General features: G+C 42.4%; 3 protein-coding genes across 4 annotated transcripts; 2 read left to right on the forward strand and 1 right to left on the reverse strand.

The window, feature by feature from the left end:
• The first annotated feature begins 961 nt into the window (after positions 1 to 961).
• On the forward strand, positions 962 to 3,801 carry ucp1 (uncoupling protein 1). Of its 2 annotated transcripts, none has more exons than XM_020101288.2 (7): positions 962 to 1,098; positions 1,255 to 1,388; positions 1,606 to 1,804; positions 2,045 to 2,242; positions 2,363 to 2,464; positions 2,789 to 2,969; positions 3,069 to 3,801. In XM_020101288.2, the coding sequence occupies exons 2-7, from the start codon at positions 1,263 to 1,265 to the stop codon at positions 3,181 to 3,183; spliced, it is 921 nt and encodes a 306-aa protein (XP_019956847.2). In that variant the 5' UTR covers positions 962 to 1,098; positions 1,255 to 1,262; the 3' UTR covers positions 3,184 to 3,801. The 2 variants fall into 2 exon arrangements, with proteins under 2 accessions (XP_019956847.2, XP_019956846.2); XM_020101287.2 differs by having other exon boundaries at positions 965 to 1,098; positions 1,252 to 1,388.
• Positions 3,786 to 8,806, reverse strand: elmod2 (ELMO/CED-12 domain containing 2). Its single transcript, XM_020101289.2, has 9 exons — positions 8,604 to 8,806; positions 7,539 to 7,686; positions 7,422 to 7,450; positions 6,591 to 6,688; positions 6,343 to 6,472; positions 5,852 to 5,985; positions 5,018 to 5,086; positions 4,767 to 4,900; positions 3,786 to 4,649 (listed from the first exon to the last, which is right to left on the reverse strand). Exons 2-9 carry the CDS (start codon positions 7,681 to 7,683, stop codon positions 4,492 to 4,494), a joined length of 897 nt encoding a protein of 298 aa, XP_019956848.1. The 5' UTR covers positions 7,684 to 7,686; positions 8,604 to 8,806; the 3' UTR covers positions 3,786 to 4,491.
• An 829-nt stretch (positions 8,807 to 9,635) lies between these two features.
• On the forward strand, positions 9,636 to 17,034 carry gprin3b (GPRIN family member 3b). Its single transcript, XM_020101198.2, has 2 exons — positions 9,636 to 11,817; positions 14,137 to 17,034. Exon 2 carries the CDS (start codon positions 14,207 to 14,209, stop codon positions 16,400 to 16,402), a length of 2,196 nt encoding a protein of 731 aa, XP_019956757.2. The 5' UTR covers positions 9,636 to 11,817; positions 14,137 to 14,206; the 3' UTR covers positions 16,403 to 17,034.
• Positions 17,035 to 19,981: the final 2,947 nt, after the last annotated feature.

The following is a 19,981-nucleotide window of genomic DNA, read 5'->3' on the forward strand; positions in this document are numbered from 1 at the left end:
ATTTGCATGTTACGTTTTCCCAAAATCAAATTTTCCCACAATCCCCATTGCCCACGGTGTAAGGTTGGATTCAGAGTATTATGAAATAGTCAAGGCTGCTGACAAACTGCTGAGAGGCAAACATGCAAAGTTCTTATTTGCTCCACGTTGACCTTTGGTCAGCAGCTCACGTCACAACTTTCCCACCTCCCCCCTGAGCTGCTCTTCTAAAAATCTGTCTTCGCCTCCCCCAAAAACTTTGAGATGTCATACTGTGATGTTTTATTTATAAAACATCACAGTAATAATAATAAATACCGGCACATATTGCATAATACAACACATCTACCACAAAACCTTAAGCTTTATGGACAGAATATTCAACTGTACAGTGGTTGTCGTTTAGCCAATCAGCTCCAACACTTTCCCAGTCATTAATCTGCTCAGTCATTTGCTCAGAGCAGAGATGACCCCCTGATGAACCTGACTGGTGGTGTGTCGTTATGACTGTTAAGAGCAGGCACTCATCTAATGAAATAACTAATTATAGCGGTACAGCAGACACACTATAATAATTCATTCTTTGGTATCATCAATCATCACATTCCTTTCATTTGGCGGAATGAAAACTGAACATCCATTTGATCTTGGCCTGTGCTTTTTACATTTTCAGCCTGATTCAGCAGCTCAGCTTTCATTTTGCATTTTCATCTGGTCCTTTAATATTAAGCGATAGACACAGGACAGAGGGAAAATCCACTGATACTCTCAATTTAAAATGATTACTATTTAAAGGCTCAGATGAAAGGAGACTGTTGCTGCAGGCTCAGAACAGCAAAGTGAAATAGTTGTTTTTCTGAAAAGAGGCTGCAGTGTGGGGTAATCTGAACATTGACTTTCTGACAGTCAGTGGACTTTGATTTGACCCGGGTGCACGAGTATAGTAACGCCTCTCTGGGGATGTCATAAAAAAAAGGGCTGCAAGAAAATATATAAATACAGAGGTAAAAGATTCCTTCTTTCTCATGGAGAGGGATTGTGGATTATATTCCGGCCGGTCAACTTCTGCAGCTGGAACAACCTGAGGATCAAAAGGAGGAAACTTAAATTCAACACAATGTAAGTTTGTTTAAAATGTATCATTAATCTACTTTCACTTTAAAATATATTATCATTTACTGAGATTCCTGTTTAAACGATGAAGGATTAGAATGTGAGGTTAAGTTTTTATTGTGCAAAACACTGATGGGATTTTCTTTCCTCGTGTGTGTGCAGCAGCAGACATGGTAGGACTCAAACCCTCAGATGTTCCCCCTCCACTGGGGGTGAAGATGTCGAGCGCTGGATTAGCCGCCTGCATAGCTGACATTTGCACATTTCCTCTGGACACAGCCAAAGTCAGACTACAGGTATCTGCTCCGAAAATAAATCATTAATCTCTGGCATCATGTTTCCTTCACATATACTGAAATCAACTTGGAAACACAGTGTAATGTTGTTTGAGCAGCTTCAGTCTTTGTCTATCTCAATACCTCTGAACCACTGACACATGCACAGTTTAGTCTGTAGGTTTTCTGCCTCCATTCTGTTGGGCTGGTTTTAAACCTGAGTATGATCTGACCTCAGATTCAGGGGGAGAAGAAAGCGGTGGAAGGCATCCGTTACAGAGGGGTGTTTGGCACAATAGCCACCATGGTCCGAACGGAGGGCCCCAAGTCTTTGTACAACGGGCTGGTCGCTGGTCTGCAGAGGCAAGTGTGCTTCGCCTCCGTCAGGATCGGCCTCTACGACAATGTCAAAAATTTCTACACAGGCGGAAAAGACAGTAAGTGATGCACTCCTGTAATGATGCATGCATAAATCCATGTTTAAAGGGGCCATAGCAACATCAACGTACACCACATCCACATCTTTAAAACTACATTTATCAGAAAACCTCTTTGAAAGAGAAAAAACAAGGGAAAGGATCCATCCTGTACCACAGACAGATGTGCAACAGCAGCTGTTTCCTTGGGCAAGATACTGAAACTAAAATGCCTCCTGACGTGTGATTGATCTTCCACAGACGCAGGTGTGCTGATACGCATCCTCGCTGGCTGCACCACAGGCGCGATGGCAGTGTCTTTTGCGCAACCCACCGATGTGGTCAAGGTTCGATTCCAAGCCCAGATGAACCTGGACGGTGTGGCTCGCCGCTACAATGGCACCATGCAGGCCTACAAGCACATCTTCCAGAATGAGGGCATACGCGGACTCTGGAAAGGTGCCATTTAGAGAGCATGCTGTGATATGTGTCACAAGGTTGGATCTGATCTGCCATAAAGTTAACACCCAGAATTCCTTTAGTTAAATACCAGCGTTTCTTCTTTTCTGGCCTCTGTAGGCACGCTACCCAACATCACAAGAAACGCACTGGTCAACTGCACAGAGCTGGTGACATACGACCTGATCAAAGAGGCCATTCTTAAACGTAAACTGATGTCAGGTAAGAAAGCATGTGTGTCTGAGCAACTGACACACGCACGCAACTGACACACACACACATGGGACAAAGCTGATTGGGCAGAACTCCACACCCCCTATCAACCCTTCAACTCCTCCACAGCTGATAACAGCACACGTGCAGGTACATGGTGTGTTCTCCCTCCACTGCTGTAAATACAGTCGTTAATAAAACATTTATCTCTATGGTTTATATTACCCCTCTCACAATACATAATCTGCTGACAGCACTTTCTATAGGGCTCAGAACAAAGGCCTCGCAGCTGCTGCCATGTTTCACCTGTTTGGCCCTCGACTCTCTCCACAGACAATCTGCCCTGTCACTTTGTATCTGCGTTCGGCGCCGGCTTTGTTACCACGGTGATCGCCTCCCCAGTGGATGTGGTAAAGACCAGGTACATGAACTCACCGCAGGGCCAGTACAAGAGTGCGATCAACTGTGCCTGGACCATGATGACCAAAGAGGGGCCCACAGCTTTCTACAAAGGGTAGGTTCTTCGTGTCTGACCCCAGCACACGTTCATTTGTTGTATTTCACCCGTAGGTCTTTACTACACACCTCTGACCTCTTGTATGTTTCGGTGCAGGTTTGTACCCTCGTTTCTGAGGCTGGGATCGTGGAACGTTGTGATGTTTGTGACATTCGAACAAATCAAGAGAGCCATGATGGTCACCAAGAAGAGGATCGAGGACCCAAATTGAGATTTTTGTACCTAAACATTTGGCTGACAAACCTGAAGCACCACAGGATGAAGGAAAATAAAGAATATCAATTCTTTCCGTGGTGACAAAGAAAACCGTCCTTTGCTGAAAGAAGAGAAATGGACAAGCTACCTTGTATTTGACTTTATGTGTAATGACCTCATTCGGTCAAATGAGTTTGCACTTCAAAGGGGATTCTGGTATTTTCCTTGTTGTCACCAGACTCTGAGCAAAGACCCAGAATAAGAATTTGAGCCAGTTATTGGTGAATTAAAAAGCACTTTTAGTGGATATTTTGTGGACTGACACAGTTGCCCCATAGGATTACATTGTAGCCACTGCTGCTGTTTCGCAGCTGCTACAGGGGCGATTCCAAAAAGTCTGAATCAATAACACGATCACAGGCTGAGAAATACCAGAATTCCCCTTTAAGATCTGAACATTTAAATCTGCCAGTTAAACATTTGAGGCAGCTTAAAGCAGTGCACCTTCCTGTTCAAAATAATAAATTGTAAAGCGTCTTTTTGAAAGTTCTGAATATATTTGACATGTTTTACAGACAGTCTATTGTATTTTGTTTTTAAACTTGGACATGAAACCCATTTCAAAACATCAAAATGTGTATTTATTGGTTTCGAGTTAGGTGTGTTAATCGTTACATGACTTCCCCCTAAAAGCCAATCACAGCAAGGGCTAGAAATGAAAATGCAATATCAGTCTTCAAATATTCAAATTTATGAAAAGAACAATTTTGAGTTTCACATCATTATCACATAACCCAGATGCTGTTAATGGTATCAACGGGGATGTTAAACAAGATGAGAACGCCACAATGGAATTAGAGAAGTTTCAGTCGTGGTCATAAATATCAAATTCCTGAGCAGGACAATCGTGAGAACAAATACAAACGAGACAGCTAAAAACATGGTGGCTAATCACAGTTTTTCAACAACTGTAACACAAACTATTTGGATGTCTGCTTACTGAAAGTGCTTCGACAAACGGCAGCTCTCCTTTCCCCTTTTTGAAAGACACTGAAACCTTCTGAGGTATAGGGTGGTAGATTTGTGCTCTACTTTAAAACTGTGAAGTTTGACTATAACAAGACCAGAAGTATAGAATCATAAAACCCAATGTCAGAGGATTAGTCTGAGTTTCTGAGGAGGACCAGGTGAGTTTCAGTCTGCCTTTACATTGTAATGTTTATCATTGCTTCCACTGAACCGTCCTGTAAGTGACGAAACAATGTCAGGGGCTGTGGAGAGTTCAGGTGGGGCATGGTTAATCCACTTCAGTCATTTGTTTATCTTAGTTTTTAGAATGGACAGCCAATGTAAGGGACACATCAGGGTCCTGTAGATGTGTCCTGACTACGTTATGGAATTTTTCCCTGTACTGATTGAACTGCATGATGCTTTCTGGCTCTTCTAACACCCAGAACTTGTCAAATTCATACGCCAGGTAACCTAGAAGAGAAGACACATACGGTCAGAGAGTTCATGGTAAAAAAAGAAGACGAAAATGAGGAAAAGACAAATGAATCAGAGGTGTATATAATAAAGAACAATGCCAAGTCTACTCACAGTACAGCTGATGGAAGTGCTGGAGCTCTGGTGGGCCCTGGACTGTGTTGTAGAAATGTGGTTTCAAAGCACCACTCTTCAGGAGGCTGTAGGCCATCTCTGTCAGGTTGATCCCAACTATGGCATATGAATACCTGAAATACACCTTAAAAATGAGTGACAGTCCACTGCACACGAAGAGCTAAAAGAAGACAGTGATTGTAGATTAAACTCACACAATGGAAAAAGGTTTGTATATAAATGTGTCTTACCCTAGTTTAGGATGGTTTGCGTGAGACAACACCTGTCGAGCCTCTTCTGTGTGGTTTTCACTGAAAAAACTGCAAATAGCAAAAACATTACAGGATCATTATTGCTTACGGATAGAAGTGTATAAACAAGTTAATGTGCACAAATACATGTTAACTAAGATAACAATTGTTTCTCTGAGTCAGTGCTTGCTCTGATAATGATTACATCTGTATTTTCATGATTTCAGTATTATGTAAGTGTCAGGGGTATATTTCAGTCAGGCATTGAAACTGAAATACAGTTTTGAGAGTTACTGCATTCAGTATCAGCAGATGAATTATTGACAGGGATCTGTGACGTGTCACTGTAAACTGGATGTGTCCAGTTTAATTTTTACACACTAATGCAACAAGGCTTGAAAACACAGCTTTGTTTTTTACAATCAAAGAAGGTAGAGAGGTTTAGAGGAGATGATGTAAAATGTGTTTGGACTCAAATTTACTTTTCATATGTTATAAGCTCTATATAGTGTATGTGAAATTATCTTTGCTGCAGTAACATGTAGGTTATAAGTATGTATGAGTCTAGTTGACTTTCTTGCCAATTCAGGATTTCTTTTTCAGGCTCCTGCAGCAAAGCCAGCTCGGCTTGTTTTGTTGTATTGTTTTTCTTTTAATTATTTACTCCTCGGAGCCTGAGTCTGGTCAACATGAGTGGTATTAGGTCAAAAACTGCTTTGGTGATAGTGTTCCAGCTGATTCCTATCTGACATTCCTTTCGTTAAGGTCAGTATTGGCATGAACTGTCCCTTTTTGTTTTTCAGTTTATCTCATTGCTATTTGTTGAGTACTCACACGAGGTTGATAAGTCCCAGTAAGCCCATTCCTCTGAAGTCGGTCTTGGGGTCATCTCCTTGGAATCCGATGTCTCCCCACTGTTTGGTTAATCTTGATTCCAGCTTGACTGTTGGCATCAACAGGTCCCACAACTGAGGGGACAAATATTTACAGCATACATATATTTAATTGGCTCTGTACTTAGTCACGGGTATAGTGATTCCAAGTCTGATTTTGTGCATACAATGAAATAAACTGCAATTTAAGTCTATGCTTGTAAAAAACAAATACGATCATTGGGATTTTCTAGAGCATCAGCTAAATTAAATGGTTACACAAAAACTACTGAAACAAGGTCCATGTAATTTTGTGGCGGATCTGGAATAACAGGTGGATCCAGTAACTGGCCGCAGTTCTAGTTTGTTGTGTGGAAGACTATCCACGCCGCTAAAACAGATACAGCAACTGCCCTCTTTTTAATGTATAGATCCAGAAGCAGGAACTCATACCTTCAAGAGCATTGCCTCGTGTTCTGCATTGTCCGAGCTGAAAACCTCCTTTCTCAAGTCTTCCACAGATGTATACAAACCGCCGTATCCTGTTATCTGTAACACACAGGTGTGCAGGCTCTGCTTGAACCTAGAGAGGTATCCAATAAAAAATCGTTTAATCAAAAAAACACACTTTACTGAATAGGATGAAAATTGGAAGAAATACAGGTGACAAATTCAAACTAGGAGATGAGTCATAAACTTACAGGGGATCTTTCTGGGGTTTGACATTCTTCTCTTTCATAATTTGATCCACACATATTTCTGAGTTATCCTTGCTGCTTTCTAACGCTCCTCTTAAAACCTATAGGGAAAGAAAGCAGGGGGCAGTGAGGGGAAGATCACAGAAATAAAACGATATAAAAAGCCACCAGGCAAATAAAACAGCGGCACCGTGGCTGCTGTATAATCTACGCTGTCAACCACAGGGGGAAAAAAAAGTCAACCTCGGAAACAATGAAGTAGATGACCCAGCACTTCTGCTTCCACACTGCTGATTAGAAAATGCTTACCTCGCTATAAACATAAATGACAAGCAGGGTCAACTCATCAATGCTTGGCAAGTGTAGTGAAAGATAAAGACTGATTAAGTTCACAGTATGAGTCTTAACTGGGTTTCCCATCTAAAAGATAATAAAGAGGTCAGTAGTAAAGCAAAGGCCTGTGATCGCCCATAGTTGATCACCCCCTGGTGGAGGGCTGTAGTATAGGTCATAAACCTGCCCTCTTCATGTTAGTGGATGGGACATGGACCAAGCTTTAAAGTCAAAGTACACATCACATCGTTTTTTTTTTGTTTTTTTTTAAATACTAGCAGTAAATCTTATTAAACTGATGATTTTGTGGAACGTCATGATCAAAACGTTTTTCCATCAGTGATTTTTATTGGAGTATAGTTCAACAGCTATATGAAGAAATTTTAAACTTAAATGATATAAATCATCATAGTGAAAGCTGTTGTTGACCAACAACTACTGAAGTTGACCCTGGCATTTGCATATCAGAAAGTAAAAACAGCCAGGTTACAATTCTCTTACCTTGCTCCTAGAAGACCGCAGGGAGTATTCTACAATAGGGCACATAAGAGATGAATGTAATGAGAGAATGTATACTCAGCAACAGAGGCAGACTAGATTATGGTTGATTTAAATCACCTGCTTTCGTTGTCCTTGTAGCCCCCGGCTTGTATCTGGAGCATATTCTCTGCAGCTCACATTTCCCCGTCGCCTGTCTGACGAGCCACTTCAGCCAGTACCTCAGGAAGGATGTGTAGACGTACTGCCACACATACCCAAACATTTTCTACAACACAAAACATGCAACAACATCAATCACATGAAGGGATTAAATAAGAAACATCTGACAGTCCAATACGACATCTAATGCTCATTTTAACATTTGTCATGATAACTGTCTGCATTGATTGTTGCTACTGAGTGAAGGTTGTGGTTTCAAACAGTAAAACCTTATTAAACTTGTTATATTGCTATTGATGCAACCTTTATTGTGATAATCATTGTGAGCCCTTCTTCTCATTCCAGTTCAGGGTGTTATCACAGTGTGAATAGTGTCTGTCACATGAGTTGGGTACTAAATACTTGTACATCTATATTTATTGCTCAGTGATGTACTAAACGCAAATGTAAAGGACAGTAGATCTACTCACTACACAAACTAAGCTGTCTGATCTTGCAGTACATGTAAACACTCAAGTAAAGTACAAGTACATACAAACTGCACTTAGATGCAGCTCTGCACTCGAAGAACTTTTCCCCAGCGTCATCATTGTAAATGATGCTGACTCGACTCTTTCTGCATCATCTCAACCATCACAGTGACACAGCAGAAGCAGTTCGTCTCCATTAAAAACTACAAATACACAAGAGACGCCACTTCGCTCATAACCAAAACCCAAACAATGGCAGCTAGCATCAATGCTAATGCTAACTTCGAGACAAACGTGACCATTCAGTTCACAGAGATGTAGCGCGTGCAGGGGAATCGACCAGGACACTGTTTATTTTATTAAAGCTAACACACCACTAGCTAATCACGTGTGTTTATCAGCTTCTAGCTCCGAGATGACAGGTTGAGACAACAGGTTGTTTGTTATTCGATGACTGTTAGCTAGCCGCGTAGCGTTAGCCTGGATTATTAGGTTACGTCGTTAGCATTGGTGTGTTTGATGGTGTTTGGCATGAAGATGGAGTTGATCTTACCGTGATGTCGCAGAGACAACACTGTCACACAAAGATAAACCCAAAGTTAGCTTCACTTTAACGCGATCAGCAGCGAAGTCCTCAGCGTGGCTCTTGACATCAGGCTCTGGTGCGTTCACGGTCACACTGGACACGTAGCCGGTCCAATGCTAAGGCTACATTAGCCGAGGATGACCCTGTAGCAGTTCTAATGCTAGCTCTTGATATGCCAGGAATCCTCACACCCTCACCTTTAATAGTTAAATGTGAATACCTGTTTGACCAGGAGATAATGAGAGTTTGAAGCTTCTGCCAAAAATAGAGAAACATGTTACATTTACCTTGAAACTATAAGTAACGTAATGTCTTTGAACGGAGCACACGCCAGCCGCGTCAATGACTGTCTGAGCTTTAAACCTTTGAACGCTACTCCAGCGCCATCCACCGGCCATCTGCCGTACTGCAGTCTACACAGGTCTGCACTGATGGGAGGAGATCTGTGGCCCTTTCTTTTTTTCTTTTTTTTCACAATTTGCATCAAACCATTTTCATAATTATAGATTTGTATAACTCTTATTTAGTCTTCTGCAGTTTTGCCATTCATACAGTGCATCTATGTGCAGCTTTTCCTCTAAAGCAGTTTTCAGACACGACCTCTTGGTAAAATCTGGAGAGTTGGCTACAGAGTTTACCCTGAGTTCACCTTTCACACATGCACAACGCAGCAGGAGGTTCTCTGCACAGACGCATTCACAACAGCGACAACTCCTCTGTTATTCAGGTGAGAGGTGGAGCAGCTGGGTGCAGCAGGATGATTATTAATTGCAAATGAAACTGTTCACGTTTAACTGTGGAGAACCCAGAATAATCTATTACATTTGATTTTGAGGACATGGAGTGCAGAGAAACCTGCTCAGCAGATCTGAGGAGTTTGGAGCTCGATCAAATGATGTGGTCTTCTTGAGCTGTTACCTGGTGACTTTAATTAAATTAAACATTTTTTAAATCAATCCTGCAATTCACAGATAATCAATGAAGCAAGGCCACTACAGGGAAGATATGGTTTTTGTAACTAACACAGTGTAACAGGGTAATAATTCCAAAAATGAATTGACAATATATAGATCTGCATCTCCATAGGGCCTGTACAACCAAGTTGATCCCCATTGAACCATGTTGAACTAACTGGCCCATAGCTGAACTGAATCTGCTAAACCCTTTGGTTTGGACCCACACACATTATGACATTAAGTCCTCATAAGAGAGAAAAATACTTCTGACAGTACTTTTGTTTAAGATATTTATTGTCTTCAGATCAGTTTGGTTTAATATAATCCAGACCAGCCACGCTTTTGCTTTTCACAAATTAACCACAAGATGATGCCAGATCCACAATATGAACATATGTGTTCCATTAAATCCATTTCAGATTATTTCTTTTATAATAGAAAGTTATACACTTTGTGTCTTTGTATCCAGCTATTGTTTAAAATGGAGGCAACAGACGATACTTACAGTTGAATTAAGTTCAGTCTCTGTCACTGCTCCACTCTCCACTCTGGCAGCCAGCCTTCACCCTGAAGCACTAGTCTGGCACACCAGCGATGCATGAGGCTTGTGTTGGAGTCGCTCTCCACTGGTGCACTCCTCTGTAATTAAGACGCGGCCTACCTTCTCAACTAATCAGTCCCTCTTGGCTTTAATGGCAGGAGGTCTACCGCATACAACTCCTGCATTCCTCAGACACACTATATTTGAAAACTCCCAGAAGTAACTGCTTAGATCATCATAAGCGTCTGAGAGATCATCTCAAGACGAGCAAGGAGGTTTGCTTCAATGGTGCTATTAAATGAAATTATAGCAGCACTGACACTATCAATTTTATGGCACCGCAGGAAAGATGGAAAGTGATAAAACCTGATCACTGAGTTTTTATACTGGACGTGTGTTGTTGTCACTTTTCCAGCTTTTCTACCTACAGGGGCGTGTCCATGGGGTGGCCATGAGCTGGTGAGGCCCAACAGGACCAGTGAAAGCACCATATAATTTTGAGCAAGCGCGTAACCAAAGCAAGATACAATATTTACGACCAAATCATCAGATTTAATGACATGATGCTTTGAGACTTTTCTGGAGGTTCTGTATGTGACAAAGCAAATGTCCGGGTTGGTTGCTGCGGACATTCTCTGGAGCTTTTCCTGCCAGCTCCTGAGTAAAATGTCAGTGTGAGAATGAGAATACACCAGGAATGAAAACTGAAAAGCAAAAAACAAACACAATACAAACATCTCAGGATGAAAAAGAGCTGCAATACATGTAGAAGACACCGACAACAGCACAACAGAGATTCAGGAGGTTTTTCGATCTAGGGCCAAAAATCAGATATATTGATCGTAATTTTGTGGATCAGTGTATGATTGATCTCTCATATCATCAACAATTAGTAATCACACAGAAAGAAAATGCAGATTGTCTGCAGTGGTAACACAGGAGTTGCCTATTTCTAGTTCTCTGAAATCTTATTAAGAAATTCCTTTTTATGGCAACTTCTCTGTCACCCTCAGAGAAAATGTAAAATATGTTGGTGAGTCTTCAGGTCATCTGTTGGGTATCAAATGAAAGCCAGCTGCACCTCTGGGAGACCTGGGTGCGTATAATGACACAAAGACATCACACAACAAATCCATTTTTGAATGATTTCAAAATGACAGAGCAAAAAACAAACCATCCATCGTCATGGATTATTCCAGTAAAGGCAGTGGGATTTAAAAGTAATGAGTGTGTGACCCTCCTCTGCCTCCTCTCTCTCATCCTCTCTGCTCCTGCGTTCATCCATTCATCTGCTTCCCTTTACCCTTTACTCTGCTGCACCACCACGCTGCTGCCTGCATGAACCAAGGTCCATTTTGTGAAAGGTGCACTTTTTTATTCTAACCGTGAGGTATCGCTGACAGAGCCCCAGCAGCAACAGCAGCAGCAGCAGCGGCCGTGAGTCGGTCGGATGCTGGGATGAGTCATTGCGCACGGTCAGTCCGTCGCGGCACTTGCATTTTTACGCGTTCTGCTGTGCGGGATCGATACCCCTGATATTGTGGCACAAGGCGTGGCTTCTTGGTGTCACCGACACAGGGCTGATTCTTCCATATTCATTCCCAGGTCCAGCCTCGCCTCGCTGACACGGACGCGCAAACGGCACAACCCGCGGTGTACATGGGACATTAAAGCGCCTCTGAAGGTAAGACCCCCCCTCCTCTTTTCTCTGCACCCATGCTCTCCATCCTTCCTTCGTGTCGGATCCATTCGCAAGGTCAAATCAAACAGGCAAACCCCAGTGGCCTCTCTGGGGTGTCAGGGTGGGACAGGAGCTGCAAGTAGAAGCTGCAATCCACGACAAAGATCTCATTAACAGGTCGTGTGTGCATCACTTGGATTTTATGCATTCACTCCGCATCCACTGCTCCGTGTTATTTCCCTCAAACTGCTGCAGGCACACAAGCCCAGACAGCAGCATCTGAACTGGAGAATATCTAATCGTGGCCAGGACATGCTTTCCATGAATATTTGCACTTTGCCAACAGACAGGCAGATGCAAAGCACACACACAAATAGACTACACCTGTCCAACACATCCTAAACAGGAGCCTGCTGCTGTGTTTTCCTCCTGTCACATTAGAAAATGCAAAAGGAAAGATCTGTGTTTTTTTTCTTTTCTTTATAATAATCCACATGTAAATATGTCCTGATTAATGTGAAATATATGTTGTGCTTGTTGTTTATCTCCCCAAAAACCTTCAGTATGCCTTGTTGTGTTGTTGTATCAGAATGAATTTAACTCACAACATAAGGCTGGATTGTTTTCTCGGGGAGGATCATTATGCAGAATGGATAATCATCAATACTGAAAACTGAAATGACCAACTGCTCTCTCTCTCTCTCTCTCTCTCTCTCTCTCTCTCTCTCTCTCTCTCTCTCTCTCTCTCTCTCTCTCCCTCCCTCCGTGGATCATGGACTGAAGTGTGCATCGTTGTCTCTCTGCCTCCTCTCTGTTTGTCTATGAGCTGCTGTGTGTGATCAAAGTCTCCATCACCGTGCAATTCATTTGTCTGACACGCAGCCGATCAGATATTTCAGACGTCTGCTGAGTGCCGGCACATTTCACTATGAGAATTGACCCATGCAGGTGCTTTTAACACAGACGGCAACGGGGGAGTTATTCATCAGGCCCAGGATTAAGAGATTTGTGAAAAGTGTAGATCACTGCTTAGATTTAAGACTAAATTGATCACAGGACAAGAGAAGATCTAAAGACATGTCTCATGGGAAATCAAAGGTTTTCTGATTGTTTTCCACAAAAAGGCCCTTTACTAAGAAAAGAGATAAACTTGAATGATTTATGGATGCTTTTAGGGTTCACCTTCATTTCATCGTCTAACTCGTTTTTTTAGCCAGTCAGCAGAGAAAATACTAAGTCAACTGACATGACAGCAAAGATTCCATGAGTAAAAATGGAGGGATTCACAGGTTAACTTGGAACATGTGAAGTCTTAACGGTAACACATATTATTCTTTATTTAAGACAACTTCAGGGGAGATTTAGAACATAATATATGATAGAATAAGATTAGATAAGATAAGACAAGATACGATACAAGGAAAAAAGATAAGATAAGATAAAATATGATACGATAAGATAAAATAAACTTTATTGATCTCACGCTGAGGAAATTCCCTTGTTACAGAAGCAGATAGTTAGTGAGGTAGACAAGAGAACATGCAAATGTATGAAATAAGTTAAATAGACGATACAAATACAATAGAAAAGGCAATGAAACAGAAAATGAAAAAAAAGATGATGATGATATACTGCCATGCAAAAAATACATCAGGCAGGAGTGTTTTAAGGGACTTTGGGGGCCCCGGGCAAAAGGGACCCAATCACACACATGATACCAAACCACATCATAACAATCTTACAACTTTTTTTAAGTACGCACACCTGAATAATAGTAAAATAAAGTTAGAGTGCAAACCTCCACCACTGTCCCAGGCACATCATACACACACATTTAGACGTTCTAGTCTTCAACATACATAACCAATCACAGAGGTTCTCACAGACTTGGAATCGCTTTACACAAACATAATAATTATAATAACAAGGAGTTTTTTTGGGGGGCGGGGGCCTGTCAGCTTGGGACCCCAGGCAATTTCCTGTGTCACCTACCCTGTTGCGACACCCCTGGCATTAGCTGTTCTGACATCAGACAGGTTTGACAGGTCAGATGAAATTCTGGTTAATGGGGAACACCCGTGGTTTTTAATCAAAAATGTCCTTTATCTGTAAACACTTTCAACCTACATATGTCAAAGATGATTTACTCTTTATTCTAACAAAGATTATTCACATGCATGTTGGAAACTATGTGGAATGTGAGGTGCATCTAACATAATGATCATGTAACTAGTCTTGTGTGATTATTTTAAGTGAAGATGTAAAAGTAGTGAAAGTGACGCTCAATCACAAACTAAATCCATTTCTATTCTCCTCTTTTAGGAACTCACACAAAGCGACCTTTCAAGTTTGGATTAAGACAATATTTAAAGACTGAGACAGTGAATCCATCATGGGTACTAACCCAAAAAGGACAGTGACAGTCCAGATGGTGCCTCAGCTGGCTGTGGTGGACACGCTGGGCAACAAGGAGTCGAATGCCAACTGGACTAAAGAGCCCAACCTAAACTTCTCTCAGGTTTGTCCAAAACCCATCGTCACGTCTCCCGCCCACAAACAGGATAACTCATCTGTGACCGTTGCTCCCACTAACGTCGTCCCACATACCCAGAAAGCAGCTGCCACAGGGGCCGAACAAGTCTGCAGCAAACCAGCTCCTCCAGCCAATGGAAACCAGACAGAATCTGAGCATGTGACGGGCGCAGACCAACAGATGCCAGACCTGTCTCTACCTGGCTGGGGTGTGGGTGAGGCAGGAGGCGACCGGAGGGATTCTAACGCTAACATGAAAACGTTAAGCCCGGGTGATGAAAAGGGTATCTGTGAGGCTGCTGTGGCATCTGCTGTTGCAGCGTCAACGCTCGACACACAGGCCAGTGACTGCAGAATAAAAGGGACGAGTGCGGCAAAGGAGGAGCAAGTGAAACCGACATCCACAGCACAAGAGGACATTAATAAACGCGTTTCGACCAATAATACAAATCTTAACATTGCCTGTGAGTTACGGCAAACGGCACCTGTGCACCAGCAGGATAATACAGGGAGTATTTCAGCTCCACAAAGCAAGGACATTGCTGCAGGACAGAAATCTAAAGATCATATACAGAGTTCCTCACAATGCTCTGTCAGTCTGCAAAAGACTTCCCAACCTACGAGAAGCATGGAATCTACAACGACGCTCAGCTCTGCGACACCTTTGTCTCAGAGAAGAGAGGCAGAGGCTGGGTCTGCAAATAATAATTTAAGTTCAACACCTACAGAGAGGGATTTGCAACCAGAAAAGAAACCACAAGTCTTCTCAGATAAACATCAGCCAGCTTCCTCTCAGACGGCCGCCTCCACTCTGCCCCCGGCTACGCAAAGCACCCAGGCGTACGGGCGGGTGACTGAAGAAGCCAACCAGGCTAACACAGCTGTCTATGAAGGGCAGCAGCAGCAGCAGCCGCCCTGCAAACTCTACAGGGAGGCTTCGACTATGACCTCATCCCTGTCGTCCACTCCAGTCAAGCAGTGTCATGATATGGAGGTTCAGGCGGTGGCTAACATGTGCAGCAAGGCTGTGGCCACAAGTCCGAGCCTGCTGCCTTTCGCTGTGACTCGCAGGCCAAGCAGTGGTGCAGTCCCCAGGGAGGAGGCGCAGAGCCTGGCTGTGGTCTATCAGGGGGATGGGTGTGTTGGTCTCCATCACATGAACATGACCTCTCTATCAGCCTCCACTGATCCAAGGTCAGAGAGGCTCACGGTCGAGGCAGAGATGTGCCACAACCAAAATGCAGGCATGTTTAACTCCTCGTCCCAGCAGGCAGGGGGAGGGCCGGGGGCGAAGCCTAAAGAACCAGCTTCATGCAACATACAGCCAGTTTATCAAATCAACATCGAGCACAGCAGGCACAAGGAGCAGGGAGAGACGGGTAACTCCCAGTGTAAACCTGCAGCTGAGACACCTGCAGCAAAAACAACCACTGCTGAGGCTACCTCTCTTAAATCAGGAACACCCCCGGAGAGAGCCGGCGCTTCCAAGTCTGGATCTGCTGACAGTCACAAAACTGCACCGTCTCCGGCTGCTGTCACAACCAAGTCTGACCAAGCCCCGCCCACAACAAAAACAGCAGCAAACACCATATCCAAGGCAGACCCAGCTAAAAATAAAGCTGAGAGCTCAAAAGAAAAGAGAAAAGTTGTTGGAGGCAAAGTCGTTGGAGGTAAAGCCATGACAAATTCTGGCAAACAGAAGATAGAACCAGAGAGAAGCAAAAAAGATGATGACCAGTCAGGAAAGCAGAAGGAGAAGGGCGTCCATGATGTGGTGTGGGACGAACAGGGGATGACCTGGGAGGTTTACGGGGCGTCGGTGGACCCTGAGTCACTTGGTTTTGCCATCCAGAGCCACTTGCAGTGCAAAATCAAGGAGCAAGAGCGGAAACTGGTAGCCCAGACCTCCTTCCGAAAGTCATTCTCTGGCGCCGCCTCGCCGGGGCATGGCAAGAAGAACAAAAGGAGGCAGCAGAACATTTTCAGGTCAATGCTGCAAAATGTCAGGCGGCCCAACTGCTGCGTGCGTCCCCCTCCCTCCGCCGTGCTGGAGTAGCACGCCACGGAGATCAGCCAATGTCAGACTCCTCCTCCCTTTTTCCAGAGGTCAAAATGTTTGTCCTCGTCATGACTGCAATGCCAAGTGAAACATTAACAGGGTGACGATCCCTGTACGTAAGTAAGTGAGTGTACCGGAATGTTGTAGCATAAAAAAAGAGTCAAACTATCTGTGATGTTTGTGATCAAAGAAAGTAGGAAATAGAAAATTTAAATGAACAACTCAAGACTTATTTTCTAGAACTAGATATTATTAAAAAAAGAGAGAACTTCTAACCGTTTTTAAAAAACAAAGGCAATAATAGTGAAACGCATGTATATTAGTGACAATGGCAGACCTAAAATGAAGTGCAGACCTTACACAGCACTGATCATGGGATAGACCTATTACTTACTGTCAGAATATCTGTGCAAATATATTAAACCCACATCTCATCACATTTGGTGCATTTGGTATATGTTTCTGAGGTGTTTTAGGGCCCTATATTTATAAGATTGCTGTATTTTCTTTCATGCACATTTATTTTTCAGTAAGTGATTACGTTGTGCAAAAAAAAGGAGGGACTGAATGCATACATGCGCTGTTGAATCGCTGTTCTTTGGTTTTCTATTAAAATAACAAAAAACTAAGTGGACATGCTTCATTTCTGACGTCTTGGCAGACACGTGAAACAAGGACAGAATCACGGTTCGGGTCAATTAAAGAATATTTCATCTGAGTTATTTGAAAAAAGTTTGATTACAGTGGGATTATTCAGAAATTAAAGCTCATGAAGTGAAATAAAAGACATATATATTTAGTGTAACAGAGGGAGAGACGGTGCTTGTGGATGTGTTTAAGCCCAGGGTAACTGTCAGGGGTTGAGAGAGCAACAGGAGGAATCAGAGAGTGAAGATACAGCAGGTCGTAGACTGTGCTGATAAATAAGTGCTGAGCTTAATGCAACGTTTTGTGATGTCAAACAAGACGTTTCTTCCAACCATTACCTCGACGGGGAAACTAACACCCCTGCGTTTGAACGTTTCTGGGCCTCGTCAGTGATGAATTCATGAATCCAAACCTTTTTTCAGAATAGAACTCTGGACAATCTCAAGAATACCTTGAGAGAATCTCTTCAAATTTGGCATAAACATTCACTTGGACTCAAGGATTAACTGATTACATTCTGGTATTCAAAGGTCAAAGTCACTGTGACCTCTCAGACACATGTTTTGAATGTGAATGTGACATCTTAAGGGAATTCTTTCAAAATCATTAACTTGGCCTCTTGAATGTGATGAATTGTCTCGACACAGACTTGAGGGAATTTCTTTAACTTTCGATCAGTTGTCACTTCAACGATTCAAAGATGAAGAGATTTGATTCAGTGGTCAAAGGTCATAGTGAAATTATGCAGAAATATGTGCACGGGAACGTTATTGGTTGTTTCTTCCAATTTCGCGTCCATTGCAAGTTAGTAAAACTTGCTGTCAATTTCCCCCGACATTTTCTTGCTTCACTCAGGTTTTCTGGACAATTTATGGCAGGATAAATTCTTGAAACTCTCAGAAGAATGTCTGACCTTCAGTCCATTACTAAACAGTCAGAATTGCTTCGCTGAATGTAAGATCTCCAAGATTGTGTCAAGCAGAGACAGAACAATCAATACATTCTCGTGAAATAGTTTATAGGTCAGTGAGGGGCAGGAAACACCAAGAACGCATGTTTCCAAGAACAAGATGTACAGTTTGGGGGAAGTGTGACGCTGAATTAAAGACAAGATCTGGAACAGATCATTTGCAGGAAGTGCTGAGTCAGTGGAGAGAAGCTTAGATCCTGAAAGTTTTAGTTGGATCTGCATTAACCTGAGGAAACTCTTTATCATGTATTGTATTGTGTGTAAGGTTTCAGCTCCACACACTCTGGAGGTGTCATTACCAGGATTTATTATTTTATGAAAGTGTGGATAAGAGGAGAACAGGACAGTCTCTAAACCTGAGGATGACAAGAGATCGATGATGATGTCATCAATTTGAGCGCTAAAATTGTTTTGTGTATTTTTTACTGTAATCTGATGTTATATAGGCAAAATGATTAATTTGATAGAAAATAACTCCCAGATTCAGATCTATAGGCACAATACTGTATGACAAATACATGTATTTCAGCAAAATGTCAGCGTATGATCATCTGCTAAGCTAATTCAATTGAAGTTTTGAGGTGAACTGTACAAGTTATGATCAGTGTAATTATGAATAACATGATCATAACTCATTTTTAAAAAGGTTTTGCGTTGACTAAAACACCACACACCATTGAATATGATGGAGAGTGCATCCTTTCCATGTGAATTTACTGTCCTGACTGGTGTAACTCTGATTCTGCACGACTGCTGTTATCATCTTAACAAGCTTGTCACTTTCTGTGAATGTCAGGAGGTGGTAACAGGAGGGGACATGTCCTATGCACTCGTAGGCTCTGTGCTGGGAAATGTCACAACCTGTAAAGAACAACACAGACTGGAAGGACTAATCTTGAAACCTTATTTGATCCTCTGGGATCAGCACACACAGGTACTTACTTACTTATATCTGTCCCATTATAAGTAGCTTTGTGTCAGAACTAAGAGGTTGTGAATGTTTCTGGAGGTACCCCTGCTGCCTCTTCTCATAATATTCTGCCTCGGGTACTGATGTGTCTCTCCCTCCTGCCTCGGTCACTTTCTCCTTCACACAATGACTCTGTTCATTTCTGGACCCTAACCCCTTGCCCAAGTCACAAACCTTGATTCTTACTCTTTCATCCTAATTAGCTGCATTTCATTTTTAATAACCCCCCCACTCACTGGGAGGAGCAAATTAGATTTGACCACAGGCGGTGGTTCGCACAGAGGGAGATTTATTCCAATGACAAGAAACTCAGATATGGATTTCACGTGCACAAATACCACCTACTGCCATAGTTAGAGAAGGGTATTCAGCTGTGAGCGCCACACTGGATACTTCAACACATAGACACACTCTGTATTCTTATGTGGGAAAATCCATCTCTTCTGACCGAATGGTCTGAGATACACACAGTGTAGAACAGAGACGAAACAGAGGAATTCTGGGATTGAATTTGGCCTGGGACCTTATCAGTGTATTTGTGAAGAAAAACCAGTAGTATATGCAATAAATATAATTTCTAGAAATTTACATCCTCAAATCAGCTGTAACGGTAGTTTTTGAGCAACCTTAATTAAAACAGAAGAAATAGTGCATTGAGTGGGAACTATTTTCATCAGTGGATAAATACACTTTTGCTGCACTAATGAGTATCACTGCAGCAGATTGTTGGATGTGGGAGTGACTCTATAAACATATTTATCATAGTGAAGGAACATGTCACCTAATGCATCACTGAAACAATGTTTGCAATGTTACCCTGTGTTATTTCACTTCACCATTAATGTTCTATTTTTAGTTTCTATAATGTGCAAATGTTAGTGACACCATAAAGAATAATTGCATATAACCCATGACACTGTGCAGTTTAAGAATACGGGTGATTACATATCTCTGAAGCAAAGTGGTGGCAGCACAGCACTGACTCTTG

Source organism: Paralichthys olivaceus, chromosome 8 (assembly GCF_024713975.1).
Source record: "Paralichthys olivaceus isolate ysfri-2021 chromosome 8, ASM2471397v2, whole genome shotgun sequence".
Lineage (NCBI taxonomy): Eukaryota > Metazoa > Chordata > Actinopteri > Pleuronectiformes > Paralichthyidae > Paralichthys > Paralichthys olivaceus.